Raw genomic sequence first — 19157 nt, forward strand, 5'->3', positions numbered from 1 at the left:
AACCACAGTTGGCCTGCAGCCCAACCGCGTGGAGCACACCGTCAGAAAGACGTCGTTGTGACGTCTGGACTATGGTAGCAGTCCTTTAAGCTTTGATGCGCCTACACAAACACCAGGCTTAGCTTGGTAAGGGTTACCATGGGCCTGCAGCCCCTCCAAGCCCAAAACTAGCAACTTTTGAGTTGTTGAGCTTTGTTCTAAGTCCTTGGCCCAAACCTGCAACAAGTTCATGGCTTGCTAGGTTCACCCCGTGCACCAAGCTCGTCTGCAGCAAGCCCGTATCGCTTGTTAGGTTTTTCCAAGTCTCGCCCGATGCCTGCAACTTATGTTGCTGGGCTTGACTTGCTCCAACCCAAAAACCCGGAAGCCAGCCTCAGCTGGGCTTCCTGCACCAACCTGCAAACCAGCTTTAAGCTGGGCTTGCCTCGTGCCTTGTTTTGGCCCAAACCAGTAGCTTTTGTTGCTGGGCTCACCCATACCACATGGCCCTGAGCCCTGCAGCCTTCCCACGGCCCAATGGCCTGCAACTGTGCTACAAGGCTCGTACCCACATTGCAGCTAGCCTACTTTATGCTGGGCCACGTTATCTTTTTCGACCCAATGCTAATTTTTGGCATTCCCACGTTATAAATCATACCCAACTTTGGTTTACAATAATTAATTCTAATTTAATTATCACTTGGTTTATCGCCAACCAAAGCTAATATGATCTATTTGTCATTATTTTGCTTCCACGATTGACCCCGTTTGGTCTGATCTATTGAATTAATTAAAAGTGACCAGCAATCCATTAATCTAATAATTAATCCAAAATTATTAACCTGAAAATCACTTTTGGACATTAATAATTCAATAATTTATTTTTATACTTTGAACCGTTGACATCCTTTCGTTGTCCCAAAGCTCTCAAACTTGAGTTCTCGAAGAAACTCAAATCTAGTACACTTAAATCAGCATATTGCATTATTTGTTCTTGCTGGAACCTCTCCTTTATGAACTAATCATTCATAAAACTAAATTGAACCTATAGTTTCATATTTAGTGCCTTTGAAACCCGAAGTTTCATTCAAAACTTACCACATGAAACCTGTAGCTTTCATGCTTAAATTAAACCAATACATATCTATAAAATCCAAATGTTCTATGATGTATGTCTATGGCTTTCCATATGACTAACTACATTTTTGTACCCACTGTCTTAGGGACATGTTGAACGTGAACAAGCTCGATTTCACCGCTCTAGAAGTATCCAAGACGTGAAGCTCCATCTCATTGCAAAGGGTATTAGAGCCACCATTGAGGAACCTATCAACGATGAACCCGTCGACGAAGATGAGAAGCTATGATCATCATCCGAAGACACATCTATGATGCACTGCAGACCGAGTACCTCGTTAAGGAGGATCCACGCACCCTTTGGCTTGCTCTGGCCGATTGTTTCGATAACTAGAAAGACATTTACTTGCCTGAAGCAAGATATGGGTAGCAGCATTTACGCTTCCAAGTCTTTAAGTCCATGAATGAATACAACTTTGAAGTTTGTAGAATCCGATCACTGTTTAAGTTCTATAAAGTGAACTTAAAAGACGAGGATCTACATTTTCGAAAATGAAATAAACATTGGTTTGATCATTTGAACTGTGAATTTTTACTTCATTTTTTTTCTATATACGTACAAACTCTAATTTACAAACTAAAATCAATAAATATACAACAATGTTCTGTACACAGTGAATTATACAATTGATCTTCTATTTCTTTTGCTGTGGAAGGCCATTGAGCAATTGATTTCTCCCTGCCAAAACCTTGTCGAAGACGGAATCCACCTCCTTTCCCAAACCGTCCACAGACTTCTCAAACACCTCTATTTTTCTTCTCAATTCCTCGGCTTCTACTCCGCTGTTCTTTCCAATTTCGATTGCTGCTGCAAGGCCCGTCACTGCATCGTTAAGCTCCTTCACCTCCTTCAATCCACCATTTCTCTCCATTATTTCACTCACTCTCGAATTCAACCCCGAAAGCAACGAGTCAACAAACCTTCCACCAGAATTCTTCACCTCCGAGTACGGCTTGGGATTCCCAGCTAATCCAGACATCAAAATCCCACCTAGCCAGAATACCATTCCCTGCATAACCTCCAAAGCTTGATGAATCACTGTTTCCTTGCTAATCAAGCAGCTTCCTTTCGCAACCTCTTCATTTCCTTGGCATCTGATTTCGTTGCTCAAACCCTTTGGTTGGAATTGGATTGCCTTCAGATGCTCCAAAGCCGAAGAAGGCGACGATTTCTCCACCAGGCTCAAACCATGAGCCAGCGAAACCCTAGCCTTCCCAAGATTAGACAGAGAAGAACTGACAGAATTGCAAAGCTCCAACAAACTCAAACTGTATTTGAGATACTCATCCACAGAAGTAGCTCCCCATCTGCTCATGGGAAAATCTACTTCCACAACCAGCTTTGCAAAAGCACTTTGGACAATGGGTAGGAGCTCAAAGCACTGTTGAATCCATGGAAATGATGGAATCTCTGACCCTGCAGATTCTGATGAACTCAGAGGCAACAACTTTTTCAAGGAGTTTGAAACATGGGTTTGGAAGGCATCCAGAGATGCCGATAAGGCGGATTCCGACAGTTGGTGGTGGTTGTGGTGGTGGTGGTGATTCTCCAGCTTGGAGTAGATTTGGTTAAACTTTTGCACCAAGAGAACCATTGCAAAGTAATGAGGGTTTTCGTTTGGAAATTTGGTTTGTGGCTTGTGGTTGAGTTTTTGGAAAATGTGGGTTTGTGTGTTATAAGCTGTGGGGTTTGCGTTGAAAAAGTCCACATGGCGTGTTCGTTTTTGGCTGAACAGATGGACACAGAAAAGAGTTGAAACCAGGTGCGTGCCATTAGGCCAACTACCAATTGAAAATTATAAAAACTGAGGAGGGACATTGGCGGCGGTCAAATGTTCTTGTCTTGTTTGTTTGTGCTAATCCTTGAAAGACACTTTTGGAGCAATGCAATTGGATCCACTTGTTGTTGCCTTCAAATGCAAGCTAACATATAGGAAGGATCGAGTGGAGATTGTCTATTATTTGTTTTGCAAAGTTAGCATCTGATTAAGTGATATGCTCTTTAATTCTGAACATGTTTTTATAAGTGATGTTACTTAGTTTGGTACATGAATAACACATATTAAATAACTTTTTTTTTTTGGTAAAACATATTAAATGACCTAAAAGTACATATTGTTGGACAAAGTGATCGTTGCATTCGTCAACATGCGTATTTTAATTTATTTCTAATCTTAAATTTTGAGAATTTAAGGAAATTAAAAGACCAAAACAATAGAACTTGTAGAAGAAAACGATAATGAAAGCTACTACTATTAGTTGAGAGTAAGAATGATTTCACAATGGGATGTTAGCGTCCAACTCAAAACCATTTCTATCATAACACGTGGTATACCGACTTGTGTTTTATGTACACGAATGCAGCACATTGGTTCCTTTGTATATGTTTTTATTGGTCGCAGTTGCTGCAGTAGCGCATTGTTTGTTAGTCGGTAGCTTAAACCATAATGTTACTTGTATTGTTTCATGGCTTTAAGAATATACTTTATCAATGTTTTTGCTTTGTTTGTACAGCTCTTCTCTGTTGGTTGCCATCAGTTTTTTTAAGGAAGTTTTAACAAAAAACTCGCAGTACTGTTCACTTTAACGAAAAACCATCATGTTACACTAAAAAGTCAAACATGATACTATTGACTTAACCCTTTATTTTGTCCTTATCGTTAAAACTCAAAGTTTTCAAGCACTTTTCATTAGTTTTCCTATTTTTTAATGCCAATTAACGGGCAAACTATGAATGTCCATATAATCTAAAGGTTTTAAACACGTGTGACAATTTACTCTTTTGCACGTTTTATTTATTTACTTCTTGTTTAAATTATGTTTTTATATTTTGTTATTTAAAAAGTTAAATAAATAAACAAAAACACTGCCCACTACGAGCTTTGTTTTGGTTTATGTCATCGTAGTAGTACTACAAGGCCTCCCTTGTTAAATGATTGGTTTGGACAAAACAAGAAAACTGACATTTATTTATTCTTTCAAAATGTATTTAATACAATGAATATCATATCTAAGTTAATCTTCTCTAATAAACAAGTCATGAGTGTATTTTTTTTTTTTTTGAAAGTTCACGTTTGGTTCAAACAGTGTTTGAAATCAACAGATATTGTCGATATTTCTTACATACATGTTAAATAACGGAAAAACTTGTATATTTTGTCCAAACCAGTGTTTGACAATTCCTAAAATTTCATTTCAAATTTTCATAATTTTTATCAAAAGTAATCGATATCGATATTTTCATAAATTTGCATGTTAATATTCTGCCGATACTACTATTTTAAACAATGGCTCAATTCGATTGGTACTAATAGTAAATGTGGGAAACAGTCAAACTCGTAAACAGAGTTATGAGAGGAGTAGAGGACCCTCAGAACTCCCAAACGTAGGGAAGGAAGGAAGAATCTGGAAGGAAGGAAAGGAAGGACAAATTTTGTTCCATACAAAGAAAACACGTACAGGCTACAAGCTACGGCTGTACTGAAACTAAATACTAGAATCCCAAGTCAACGCACGTTTTTGTTTTCCGTGATGCACCTATTTGCACCCACTGCACACAAAACTGCGTGCGTAGAAACGTGCATTTACCACTTAATTAGCGTAGCGTGTAAACGTGCTTCTTTCAGTTTTTTAGGTTGCAATTTTGCCAGCTGTATTTTATAGAAAAGTCAATTGTCTAAACTAAAAGCTCCCATTGTCTGAAACACAAAAGAAAAAAAAAAGAAAAGAAAAGAAAATACTTTTTAACTAAAATGATTTTTGAAACTGAGATAACTCCTCACTTTAATTTTTTACAATGAAAATCAACATAAGTCGTCAATGAGTTTGTCCACTATAAATAAATTTGGTTCTTCTGTGAAAACTAAATCAAGATCATCACTAAATGGTCACGTGAATGACTACGTAACCACCCTTTTATGGGTATTCTTGTCAAACCAACCCATCTACTTAATGAGGATATTGATAGATTTTTCACATAAAGAACAAAGTGATTTACAGTGGATAAACTTAAGGACGCTTTTTATCGATTTTCATTGTTAGCGACCAAAGAGAATAGTTATGACAATTTTAGAGAACATTTTGGCTTAAATGATTTTTGAAATTAGGATAACTCCTCACTCTGATTTCTGACAATGAAAATTGACACAAGTCGTTGATGAGTTTGTCCACCATAAATTAATTTGGTTCTTCTGTGAAAACTACATCAATATCATCACTAAATTGTCACATGAACGACTACGTGACCACCCATTTATGAGTATTCTTGTTAAACCTAACCCTCTACTTAATGAGGATATTAATAGATTTTTCACATAAAGAACAAAGTGAATTACAGTGGTAAACTTAAGGACGCTTTTTATTGATTTTCATTGTTAGCGACCAAAGAGAATAGTTATGACAATTTTAGAGAATATTTTGGCTATAAAGCCAAAATATTAAAGCTTATTTTCATACTTAATTGGGAAACAAAAGTGAATTACCTGACACTTTATAAAGATCAAGGAAAACTCTACCAGCAGCAGCACAAGACCACTCTTGCCACTCCTGACAAAGCCTTCTCGGAGTTTATGAACGGGAATGAGGATTCTCTCCGGATCCTCGTTGTGAGGATCCCGAGGATCCTCAAATCATGTTCGTTCATCGTATATGGTATGGTCAAAAATAATTTGAAATACTTTTATTTAAAATTAAATATAAATAATACATGACAAAAACAGACTGCACGATGTACTAGCAAGTCTTGCACAGCAAATTCTAAAGCAAAAATCATTTTCTTTTCTCTTCCTGTAAAATGTTTATGAACAGAAATTAGAAAATGGAAGGAATCTACTACTGCCTAAGAACACACCACACGAGCACCCCAGCGCGCCCCTGTTCAATAATTGAGAAATCGAAGCACCATCTGTTACCAAAGAGTCAACTTCTAAGGGGCTTAGCCTTGCGTATGTGACCCATACTATTAACAAGATCTTTCCGGGTACATACAGGGAATATATTTATCTTCTTGAGCACTTTCAACCGCCATAATACATATGGGAAACTAAGCTGATCACGAGAAGTGAACCGAACCACCTCGTTGAACCAGAGGCACATAAACATATTAGTCAATGGTGTATGCTCCCTCACGATAACAGATGCTTCAGATAAAGCTGCACAGGTTAACGACACAATGGTTCAGTACAGGAACAAAATGCAAGACAATGATATCACCAGCTTTGTAGTTTTGGAGTTTTTCATATTAAGTACGGTTATTTCTTAATTCTCAAGTATCCAAATAAGCTTGGTGGCAGCAGACAGCGAGGAAGGGCTCATAACCCACTTTAAACACAAATTGGGAAAATATGAATCTGAAGTAGACTGATGGGGAGCGGACTGGCTGCTGGAATCAGTGTATGGGTATATGATGCGCAGAGGAGCAAGTGAAAATATGCAGAATTGAGGCAATCAACAGATTGTTTCAAATTACGAACAGACTGATAAGAAAACATGAATAAACAGATTGATTTTATATTTCGACTATTCTTCTCAATGTCAAAATTTTAAGATATTTACATTCGGTAAAACCCAGGAGTAAGTCACCTTATATACAGAATTAAGGAAAGCAATAAGGCATGCAGTAGGCTTAACTGCTCCTGCTTCAAAAAGATGTACTCAACAAAGAAGCAATGGAATTCAAGAATTGCTACAATCATGAAGCATCATAAATAGCAATATTTCATAAGAGAGATCAAGCCAGAACAAGTGAAAGAAAACGAAGCATACCCTTCTTTCCGTTGAACCTCTTGTCATCTGGCAAGCCATCATGGCGGTATTGAGTCAATTGCACCTCAACTTCTTCTGGTTTGGCCTTGTTTTTTTTCACAACAGCCTTCGCTTCATCATAAACGCTACTGCGAGCTCCATGTTCTGAGATCGCAAGTACAGAATTTGAACGCCAAAGTAGGGCTTCGAGCACACCTAAAGGGTCCCTCCTAAATTGGGACTTTGAATCTACCCAAATGGAATACTTTGCATGAGGAAAAAGACGATGGGGCAACATCTAACACCAGAAAAAATATACGAAGTCTCAGATAAATATCCACATACACCTATACATGATATTTGGCTAGCACTTGTAACAGAACTTTTTGGATATTTGACATTTAGCTTAAACCTATTATATCATGAAGAACAGATCCAGCGTCCCCTTGATTAATATTGTTCTGCTTAAATTATTGTACTTTACTTGACTTATTAATGTAATTACAGAAAATAGGTTCCATGTTGCAATAGCTTTCATGTATCATGAAAACAAAAATGTTTGCAAAAATTAAAAAGTAAAGAAATGACAGATGACAAGAGATAGCAACATGATCAGGATAAATTTTTTAAATTGAACTTAAACAAACTAAATGAAAATAGAGAAAAAGATAATAATTTAACCTAACTCTGAAAGTTGTTACCTTTGGGATCTTTCCGTTTAACCTTTGGTCCGAAAAGGGAAGATCTTTAACAACCACAATGCGCCATTTCCCAATAAATCCATTCCCATCAATTCTATGTTCAGCCGCTTCCTGTGTACTTAGAGTAATTTCATCCCAAAAAGCGACATAGCAAACCTGCATCCATTCAGTACTCATAAGAATTTATAACTTCGAAGCTAATTAGTAATATTTGACTGAAAAGACAAAAACCTTTCGAAGTGTTGCCTCTGACATTCCAATAGGCTGATAAAGATCATCTCCACCACCAAATGCACATGTGGACACTACAACCTTGCAACTATCCATGTACCCCTTGTCTTCATTTGAGATTTTAAACCCTCCATTTTCACTGTAGAAACCACAGTTCATAGTAACAGTTTCATTTACCTGTGAGCAACAAATTTCTAACAATATGAACACCGCCTCACAGTACAAATTATTATTATTATTTCTGTTTAAAATTGGGCAAAAAGTAAAGACCTCAATGTGCTTCACAATGAAAATAACATCTACATCAAAACCTAAAGAAATTAGATGCATCTTAAAATTTGACCTTTAACATGACAAAGACCAGATAGAATACTAAACCAGTTCAAAGTTTCAAAACAAAGATGCAGCTTATAACCTTAAACGATTTCGCTCTCTGATCCAGAGTTTGACTTCCGGTAAATGAATTAAATCTTGGGGCCTGTGTGTGCTCCTGAGAAAGACTGTTGTTCCCTCCTGAAAACGGAGTGTCATTCTCTGATATGTATACCACTTTCTTAACAGGAGTATTGGAATCTTCGCGAATAGGAATTTCCAGATGCTCAAGTTCTTCAGGAGATAGGATGTCCAAACAACCTAACATTACCGCAAATTTTCGTCACATTTCAAAATGCTTCAATACTCCAATCCTAAATAAAATAAAATTTTCCAAATACAGTAAAATGCACAACCCAATTCTCAGTAACACTAAAGAAACAACAAAGCAAGCTCGGCAATCACTCCGAATCGTTAACTAATGTGGGTGTCAAGCAATGCATGATAATCGGCATTCGGGCAATCCCATTAATCTAACAGGCACAATTCTAGCTTACACTCATTGAAATTTACAACGTCATTAGAAAAGTAAGTAACTTACAACACTATGCAGATTGCAGAATCGTTTCCTTATACTCTTTAGAAAGAAAAATTAAAGATTTTGAACTCGTTCTTAACACAATTTCGATTACCCATTGTACAATTGCATCCGAAACGTATGGCAATTAAGCAAGAGTTGAACTTACGTTGTCTAACGCCTCCAACAACCCGAGTCGTATGATCGAGCCGATTCAAATTCCCCTCCGATTTCTTCTCCAAACTCGAGTTCTTCACCGTTTCCGCGCCAACCAAACTCGGCTTTTCCGGCGCACTGAGTTCCGATTTCACCACCAAACTCGGCTTCCTACCAATCTTCGAAACCTCGTATAAGAGCAACCCAAGGGCCGGGAGAAAAATGAGAAGTGCCCAGTACCTGACGAGCTTTCTAGCGACTCGGTAGAGGAACTCGTTCTTGAGTCGGTGGCCGAGTTTCTTGCGCTTTCTTCGAACTCGAACTCGCATCCGGCCGAGTTCGTCCGCTTCGTCGTCGGAGACTGAGATTGATATGCTGTTGTTGCTGAACATTGACGACGACGGCTTCTACCGCGGAAATTGAAATCAGTGACTTGGAAGTGGATTTGGGTAAATTACGGGCTTTGAGATCAAATTTTGCGAAGTATGAGCTCCTTTTTCCTGCTGTGAAGTTTCTCAGCGTAGGACGGTATGAGCCGGAATCGATTTCTTACAGTAATTTTTTTGGTAATTGCCACGATATAACTATTTTGTTTTCAATTTTTATTTTCTTTAATTTAAATTGAAATTTTGTTTGATAAGTATTTAGGAAAAAGAATTCTCTCCGGATCCTTTCACTAAATTCATCAAAATCATAAATTTGGATCTTTAAAATTTGATTTAACGGCAATAAATAATAATTCACTTTAAAAGTTATAATAATTTTAACTGTTGAATCAAATTTCGAAGGCCAGAATTTGTGGCTTTGGTGGATTTGGTAGATTTAGGTTTATAGCCTCTGTAATTTATTTTTTTTATAAGAAAGTTCTTCTGATTTGGTCTCTAAATTAGAATTTGATTTAGGAAATCCCCTCCAGATCCATTATGTGGGGTCTTATGGATCCCCACATCTCAACCGTTCATCGTGTATCGTACGTTTAGTTTTGGTCAGGTATTATTTATGTTTAATTTAAAATAATAAAAGTCAAATGATTCAAAGGTGATGAACATTTGATGTTTAATAGGGCTTAAAATTTGGGAGTTTTAACGAAAAGCTTACAGTACTGTTTACTTTAACGAAAAACCACATTTTTACGTTAAAAAGTTAATTCTGGTACTATTCATTTTACCATTTATTTTGTTTTTATCGTTAAAACTCAAAGTTTTCCAGCTATTTTCATTAGTTTTCCTTTAAAATTTCTTTAAGGGCTATCAGAGCTTGATCTCTAACAAAATAGGATCACTAAGAGCTCGTTTGAACGTGCTTTTAAAATAAGTGAAAGTATTTTTAGTAAAAATATTTTTGGAACTCATCTATAGTAAAAATGCAAATGAATTATGAAAAATCACTTAAAGTACTTCCTAGAATAAGCACATAACTGATGCTTCTTGCAAAAAACACTTGAAGTGCTTTTACAACAAAAAAATATTTTCTCTAAAAATACTTTTAGTCATTCTAAAAGTATATCCAAACGAGCCATAATAATTTCTCATAGCGGGTGATTTTCGACTTTGGTGTGAATTAAACGACACGTGTGTTTGTTAATTTTTCACTGAGGTTAATTTGTGGGTTTTTATTCACCCCTACTTATGGGTTCTAGAGACCTGAGAGCCACTCCAAGGGTTCTGGGGTTTGCCGTGAGAAATCGTTCGTCGCCGGCAGCATCTAACATGGTTCTACTCTGCAGCTCAAAGACCCCCAGGTTATGCTATTTAATATTTTCCTCTCCATTTGCTTCCAGAAACAAGAGATTAGTGATTGAAAATGTAAAACCCTCACTTTCTTCTCTTCAAAACCAGTTGCTTTACAGACCCATCACCTCAAAAATCCCAGAAAACCAACAAAATTTCACCGTCGATTACCTCATAAGGTCATGTGGGTTGTCCCCAGAAGCTGCAATTTCAGCGTCCAAAATGCTCGAATTGCAAAACCCAGAAAGGGCAGACTCTGTTTTGGCCCTTCTGAGAGACCACGGCTTCTCCGAAATCCAGATCTCAAAGCTCGTCAGGTCGTACCCGAGAGTTCTGTTGGCGTATCCGGAGAGAACCCTTTTGCCCAAGATCAAGTTTTTCAGCTCCCTCGGAGTTTCCAAGGAGGAGCTTGCCAAAACTCTGGCTTCTACTCCACATCTTTTATCGGTAAGCTTGGCGAACCGAATTGTACCCACTTATGAGTTCCTTAGGAGTCTGATTTCGGAGAAGAATGTTGTTTCGGTTTTCAAGTTTCGATCTCGAATTTTCTTGGAAGGTCACTGCAAGAATGTGGCTCCAAATATTGGGCTGTTGAGAGAATTGGGTGTTTCCCAATCATGCATTTCTCTGATGCTAGCTCAATGCACCCAAACTTTAATGCAAAAGCCTGAAAATTTTGGTAAAGTTGTGGATGAGGTGAGGGATAAGGGACTTGATCTTGAAAAAGCGACTTTTATGTTTGCGCTACGCTCATTGTCTGGTAAGAATAGTAAGTTGATATGGGATCGAAGTCGGGAAGTTTACAGGAGCTGGGGTTGGTCTGAGGATGATATTCTCTTTGCTTTCAGGAAAAACCCGCAGTGTATGAATCTATCTGAGAAAAAAATAACGCTAGCAATGGATTTTTTTGTCAACAAGATGGGATGGTCATCGGGACTACTCGCAAAGTGCCCAGCGGTTTTGTGCCTAAGTTTGGAGAATAGAATCATCCCAAGGTGTTCAGTTGTTAAGGTTTTGTTATTGAAAGGATTGATAAATGAAAATTTTAGCTTGAGTTATGTGTTATTGCAAGTGGAGAAGCTGTTCTTGGAGAGATTTGTGACCAGATACCTAGACCAAGTACCTCAACTGTTGAGTTTGTATCAAGGGAAAGTTGAAATTGAAGATTTGTGATGTCCATAATGTTAAACTGGATGACATTCTAACAGTTTTAGCCATTTGATTCTGCAACATTCACTTGTAGCAGCTAGCTTTCAGAGCTATATTGTAAGGTACGTCGTGTCCTGTATCTTACAAGCTTTTTTCTTAAGTGACGTTTTGTTAATAAAGTCTGCTTTAATTATGTATACTTTCTCATTAGGAAACCAGTTCATATGAGTTGGGGTTGCCCTGCTCTCCATGGTCATGGTGCCACCAATCTTTGCAGACTTGCAGTACAAGGTTCTTGACTTGGCTTGGTCTGCAAAATATGCTTACATCAATTTGGTTCATTGCAGGTGTCATTGGATCAATCTCAACATCCACGAGGCTATCATGAGTGGGAGTATTTGCCAGGAGTAAGTTACAGGTGTCGTTGGATCAATCTCAACAGCTGAAAAAGAAAAGTCCCCTTACGTTACAACCAGAGTGGGGGGGGGAGAGAGAGAGAGAGAGAGAGAGAGTGAGAGGGCAACTTGGAGGATATCAGCTAGGTCTATTTTGCGCATAATCTTCGGAGAGAGACCTGCACATTGTCTGGTTTGCTTGCTTTCTTTCCCTTTTTGTTTTTTCCCTTCGTATTCGAAGTGTACAAATAGAAACCGAAATAGACTCTCATTTTTCAGACTTGAGTTGGTTTTCTTGTACTTGTGGAGCTGAAATTTCATTCTTGGGTTTTCTTCTATTACTTGTCAATTAGCGAAACCCTAAAACCTGCTGCACAATGACATAGGTTTGATGGACAAGGAAGCCAAAACTGTACTTGGTTTTTATTTCTTTTCCCAGAAAAACTGATGCTCGAGGAGGACTTTAATTAATTTAGGGGTTTGATCCAGGACATTGGGTTGTTGAATGGGTAGTTAAAAAGATAGCAACTTGTCATTGGAAATATATATTTCTTTACTAATCAATTTAGTATGTTATATCATCCTTGAGATCGTTTCAATTTAATATGTTTTCTCTCAAATTTTATAAAAATCACAAATTGTGTTCTTAAGTGAGGTTTTGTTTATAGTTGACTGAAAGCCTGCTTGAAGTATGTATACCTTTTTTCTCATTAGAAAACCAGTTCATAGGAGTTGGGGTTGCCCTGCTCTCCGTGGTCGCGGTGCCGTCAATCTTTGCTGACTTGTGGTACATGGTTCTTGTGTAACGACCTGTCCCTGAATTATAGTATTTTAAATCCTTAGAGTGGGAGAATGACGAATATACCCTTATTGAGTATATGTTGACTTTTGTTGACTTAGTCGTTGGGCACATGGTATATTTATTTAGCATAAAGCTGAACGAGATTTGTACTTCAAATGAAGTTTTTTTTGGGAACTCTGATTCGTTAGATGGGTTTTAGTGGGACCCACAAGGAATTGCCGGTGGACGAAGAGAACTCTGCACCGTTGATTGGTGGGAGCGCCAGTGGACGAAGTGCGTGAATCCGTTTTGGATGGGAAGAAAATTTTAAACCTAGGAAAGGATTCGAATTCGTGCGTGCAAAGCTCGAATTTTGGCAGAATGGAAAATGGTGTTGTGGCCCGTGGTTTTTAGCGAGAAGAATGGTGGCGGTGGTTTAGAATAGGCAAGTGTCACCGTCACACTTTCGATTGAGAAGTTTGACCGAGCTCTTGTGTCCGCTGCTCACCTCAAGAGCGAATCGTTGCTCATTCAGTTGAAGGTGTGCGAAACCAAGCACTTGGGTTCGGTGCGGAGCTTTGCCCCACCTCCTTCTTTGGTTCTGAATTCATGTCCTACTTCGCCGGCTTTGGAACTTTGTTCTTGCTGGTTACCGGGCAGTGGTTATAGCAATTGAGGTTTGGCTTCTCCGTTTGGTTTGTAGGTTTATCGGTGATACTTTTCAGTTTTGTTTTGGTTTTTATGATGCTGTTGTTATGTGATTTAGCATTGTTATTTATTTGGGACTTGTGAAGGTCTGTGTATGACCCCGATATAGGGGTGAATAATTGTTATTTTGTGGTGTGAATCTGGCGGTGTGGATTGTCGGCCGTTTATGGTTTTCAAGCAACTGCGGCGGGTGATCTCTCACCTAGGCTTGTAGAGTTTTCTCTGTGAGCCGCCTTTGGGCCTCCACTGTTTGAATCCTTGTGGAGGATTTGTATTTGGGTTGAAACCGTTTCATGTTTATTTTCTTTGTGTACTATTTGTAATTTGCTATAGGGAAGAACCTTTACTCATGTTTTGTTTGCATAAGTAACTTTTTTTTTTTCTGTATGCTGATCTTTGATGTAATTTGTCTGTTTGAACTTTATTTTATGAAATTTCTCTACTTCTGACCAAAAAAAGAAAGTGTCACCGTCACACTTAACACAAATCAGCACCCTCAGTCAACAGGAGATTGAAGAAAAAAATTGTAAATTCACTGTGCTAAACAGAAAAAACCGAATGGGCAGAAATTAAGGGCAATAGTGTCAAATCACTATTATAAACAGTGTTTTTCAAATTCGTTTTAGTATAGAGTAATCTCAACTTCTCGTATTCGTGTTAGTTGCACGTATTTTTATTTTGACTACTTATCGCCCTACTTAAGTATCGGTTGACCAATATGGAAAAGGATCATCTCCGGACCTATTTTTTGAGATTTTAAAGATTCTGACATCCTCATATATTTCTATGTCCTTAGATGCTACATTCTTAAAAAAAATTGCACTTATCACAAAAGTTGGCACGCCCAAGCTACTATGTGCTACATTAAAAGAATCACAACTATCAAATTATTGGAGGAAAGTTAGTAGGTGAAATTTTTTTTATTCTAATTGTATCAAATTCTTCCTTTTGCAAAATTACTTTTTATTTTTACATATAACCGATGAATGTCGAAGCAGTGTTTGGATTGGGAGTGGAGTTGTATGTTGAACCATGTTTTAGTGTGTGTGTCCTTAAAAATAAAAAAAGTTGGCTATAATTTTTTTAGCAAAAGATAGTGTCATGAAAATATTTTTAGTTAAACTCTCTTAATTTATTTAGCAAATGGCTCAACTCAACAACAATTAACCCGTGAAATCTCGACAATGTGTAGTGTGCTCAACTCAACAACAATATAAGGCAAAAAGTATGTTGAAAAAGAAGAAGCAAAAAGGAAAAATAATATAAGGTACAAGAAAAAGAACACAAAAGACTTGAACTTCTTTCACTATGAGGTTGAAGGAGATTTAGTAAAGAGTTGGTGAAATTTCCCTTCCTGCAACATGCATTCTCATCCTATTTGAAAAACACATATTTTTATTTTTGCCTCTTTTCCTTCTTTGTTATTTCGGTTTGGATATGTCAACCGAAGACCTATGGATGTTTCAATTAGAAAATGCGATTATGAGACAAATGCTCAAGGCAAAAGAGGTAAAGGAAGACCTAAGAAGATTTGGAAAGAGACTCTAAGAAAATACATCGAGTACCTAGATCTAATGGAATACTTAGCGCAAAACCAAGTACAATGGTGTTTTAGGAATCACATGGCTGGTCTTACTTAGTAGAATAATGCTTTGTTGTTTGCTTGATTGTTTCCTTCAATGTTTTTTCAATAATTATCCATTAATTAATTTCCGTTTCTGTTTTTTGGTTACGGAAACCCTATATATAATTACCTTTTTTGGTTTTTGGATAAGTAAGCCCTAAAAATAATTTCCTGTTTTTTGCTTGTTCGTGCATGCACAAATAAAGAAAAAGAATTAAAGATATTATTGCCCCCATATACCCAAGAACAATCATAGGGCAAACCTACAAGGGAAGGAATTCTGGACATATGCAACCTGTGCTATAAATACCTCTGTAGCCCTGACTCATATATCATACCAATCCTCTTCTCTATATTATCTTGGCTATAGGTATTGTCTTATTCCTAATTAATACCCTAAGCCGTCATGGATTTCAGCATAGTCACCTCCAAGAACTCGTCCAAACAAACCCGAACCAATAATCTGTCCAAACAACGATTGCGGCGCAAACTAATGAGCCTGTCCAGAGACGTACGGGAGCTCAAGGAGGCAACCGGGAAAGAAGTCACATTTTATGTAGAGACTAAGGACAAAAAGCTGTTTTGTGTCACTGGGCAATACCGTGTCGAAGACATGCTAGCCCAGCATGCCGCTAAGGTGGAGGTTTCGGACGACCAGGAGCCATCAGAGAGCAAAACCCTAGGCCAAGTGGTGGACCATGACAAGTGTGGTCCGCAGTGGATTAAGCCGATTAAGACCATGGGAGAGGAGGAGCTTAAGCTGTACAAGATAAGCTTGTTGGAAGTGAAGAAAGGTATGGAGAAGGCTACCGAACAGAAGTCCACAGCTACTGGTGGTAGCAGTGGTTTGACTTCTGTTCGTGATGGCAGTGCTACTGCCACTGTCTCCCGTGAGCGTCGATGTGGATTAGGATAACGTCGCATGAGGCCTGGTTGTGAGTGAGGCAGAAGTTCAATAGATGTGTATGCTTTGGTAGCTATGGCTACTCCACAGTGTTTTTGTTTCTTTAAATTTGTTGCTTTCAAGAGAGGAGGGAGAGGGGTATGTTTGGTTGATTTTGGTTTGGGGGTTTGTTAAGAGTTGTTTCTTGTTTTCCAGTTCGACCAAAAAAATAATAATGTTGAATTTTGTTTTTCATTTCGAGAAGATTGGTTGCCCTGCGTGTGTTCTAATTAGAATAACTTGTATGTTATAGTAATATATAGATGTTGAATGTTTTTCTCTTTTTTATCAGTATTCCAATTGAAAATTCTTCAATAATCTTCTTGAAGTAAATATAATTAAAATTTTGGGTGATGTAAACTAGTATACAAAAGTAAAATCAGTGTTCTAGTTAATCACATTTTATAGTGTTACCTGAACGAATTTTGTAAATCGTCGTGTACAGAAATTCAAAAGATAGTCGGGGTAGGTTGGATAAGAAATGAAGTAGGTGAAATTATCATAAAAACCTTGAATTATCACATTAAGGGCATTTTGGGATTTCACATATACACAACGTTCAACGAAAATGAGTTTTCTTACAAATAAAAGAAATTGGCATAGATACGGAAATTCCACGTTTGAGATTTTACGCTTCTTAAAAAACGTAAATACCGTCTTTTAGTGCTATAGCCAGTAGTATCATTTTTCACTTGTAAGTGAGAGGTCTTAAATCTGATTCTTGCCAAAGGCGAATTTGAACTACATTATTGCTAACCCATTGTGAGGTCAAGCCCACCTACTCCCGTATAGATAATATCGTTCGTTTAAAAAAATGCACATACCAAAAAAAGTTGACGCGTGAAAATGATGAGATACCACTTTAACTGAATGTCCTAATTGAGAAAAACTACAAATTAAATTGGCGGTGCGTGCACCAACAGCTGGCAATATGTAGTATCATGCATGTCATGTGAAAATTAACTTAATTCACATGACCTATTAAGTGACAGAACCTGGTTCGGAATGTCCACCTGGGCACCCCAATCAAGTTGTGTTGGCTGACAGCTAGAAGGTGATGAAGCCAGCACAACTTGATTCGGGTGCCTACATGGACATTCTGAATTCAAATGTGTCATTAAGCTAGCATATGGAAAATCCAAATACGAACATGACCCGCAAAAATAACCAGTAACAGAAGATAGATGACTCATTCACCAATTTTTAAAATATGTAATCATTTTAAAATAGATGTTTTCTTGATCATTCGATGACAAAGAAATACATGATCACTAACAGTTAGATTTAAAATCAAAGATAGAAAAAATAAATAGATACATTTTAATTAATGTTTTAATCTCAATCTTTAATACCAAAACTATTGGTGAGTGACAATGAACTCTAAAGATCAAGAGAAGGTGAATCTCATTTTAAATACTTGGTACATGCTCATCTTGATAGACTTAACAATGTTTCATTCACCAAAATGAAAGTGTTATTGTCATCATTTTGAAAAGGAGAATTGTGTAGAATTTAGAAGTACGACATGCTCTAAGCGTTTGTGACTCGCCATGTGATGGCGGACTTCATCAATGGGAGCATTTTGAGTCATGCGTTTGCAATTGATGTAAACATTTCCATTCAAACTTAATGAAACTTTCTAAAATTCGACAAAAAAAAGTTGCGATAAGTGTCTTAGACGGTGATGACCAAGAGTACGTAACTAATTAACATCCGTAACGAATTAAATTCTAAAGCGAATTTTGTTCATGCAAAATTCTAAAATAGTGAAATTAAAATGAATCTGGATGCAAGTGGATTTAACTTAGAGTCGGCCGGTATAACATGCATATGTAAGCCAAGTACTCGAAAATTACATTCACTTCTCAAACATTGCTCGATCAATGTGATTAGTAACTAGCTAAGTAGTAAGAACACGTCGTAGAAAGGATGTTGTCCGTATGTAAAATTACGACAGTGTGTAGTGTCCATTTGGGAAAGGTAGGACTATCTGCCAAAAAATGTGTCACTAGAAAAAGAGTAATGTTATGCAGATTAATTTTTAAGACCATATTTACAAAATATACGATATGTCGTCAATATGAAATAAACATTTTAATTCACAATTAAATAATAATTCAATCATTAACAACCACGTCTTATTGTTTACAATTTATGATTTAAATAACTGGTCTCCCTAGCATTACCCTTATAAAAATTATATTGAGAAAAAAGGAAAAACAGTAGGTAAAAGAAGAAAAAAAACACAAAAGACGGCTTGAGTTACAAGTTAATGTAAACTAGAATAAAATACCTAATTACCACCAATAAGGAATTAATTTCTAATATAAGGTTTGTTAATGCAACATGCATATTCTTATCTTATTTAAAACACATATATTTTTGTTTTTATTTTTGCCTATTTTCGTTTTTTGTTTTTTTAGTATGTAGCCCTAATTTCCCCTTTTTTTTTTGCGTAAATAACCCTATATATAATTTCCTTTTCAGCTTTTTGGTGCATGCACAAATATAGAAAAGCAATACGAGACATTATGACCCCCATGTACCCAAGAACAATCATAGGGCAACATACAAGTTCTGGACATATGGAGCCTCTGCTACAATTACATTCTCTAGGCTTGGCTCATATATCATACTAGCTAGCCCTTCTCTATTCTCTTGGGTAGGTATTGTCTTATTCCTAATACCCTAACCCGCCATGGATTTCAACAGGGTCACTGCGAAGAACTCGCCCCAGCCAAACCCAACTGACCAACCCTAACGTAACCAACCAACGGTTGCGCCGTAAGCTAATCAGTCTGTCCAGAGACGTCCGGGAGTCCAAGGAAACGACCAGGGGAGTAGCCACCGTCTTTGTAGCTACCGAGGACAAGAAGCTCTATTGTGTCACAGGGCAAGATCGCGTCCGCTCTGTTCCTAGGGTGGACGTTGACCACCAAATAGGTGAGTCGTCAGAGACCGAAATTGAGAACATGGGATCGTTGGTAATCAC

General features: G+C 37.5%; 3 protein-coding genes across 3 annotated transcripts; 1 reads left to right on the forward strand and 2 right to left on the reverse strand.

Moving 5' to 3' along the window:
- Positions 1-1624: 1624 nt before the first annotated feature.
- Positions 1625-2775, reverse strand: LOC137733517 (protein BPS1, chloroplastic). Its single transcript, XM_068472664.2, has one exon. The coding sequence runs from the start codon at positions 2709-2711 to the stop codon at positions 1752-1754; it is 960 nt and encodes a 319-aa protein (XP_068328765.2). The 5' UTR covers positions 2712-2775; the 3' UTR covers positions 1625-1751.
- A 3094-nt stretch (positions 2776-5869) lies between these two features.
- Positions 5870-9391, reverse strand: LOC137735247 (putative hexosyltransferase MUCI70). Its single transcript, XM_068474658.2, has 6 exons — positions 8849-9391; positions 8206-8423; positions 7791-7967; positions 7560-7715; positions 6880-7156; positions 5870-6266 (listed from the first exon to the last, which is right to left on the reverse strand). Exons 1-6 carry the CDS (start codon positions 9225-9227, stop codon positions 6034-6036), a joined length of 1440 nt encoding a protein of 479 aa, XP_068330759.2. The 5' UTR covers positions 9228-9391; the 3' UTR covers positions 5870-6033.
- A 1050-nt stretch (positions 9392-10441) lies between these two features.
- On the forward strand, positions 10442-12447 carry LOC137735390 (transcription termination factor MTEF18, mitochondrial). Its single transcript, XM_068474813.2, has 2 exons — positions 10442-11836; positions 12062-12447. The coding sequence occupies exon 1, from the start codon at positions 10464-10466 to the stop codon at positions 11736-11738; it is 1275 nt and encodes a 424-aa protein (XP_068330914.2). The 5' UTR covers positions 10442-10463; the 3' UTR covers positions 11739-11836; positions 12062-12447.
- The last annotated feature ends 6710 nt before the right edge of the window (positions 12448-19157 follow it).

This window comes from Pyrus communis, chromosome 7, assembly GCF_041283825.1.
Source record: "Pyrus communis isolate YQ-2024b chromosome 7, ASM4128382v1, whole genome shotgun sequence".
Lineage (NCBI taxonomy): Eukaryota > Viridiplantae > Streptophyta > Magnoliopsida > Rosales > Rosaceae > Pyrus > Pyrus communis.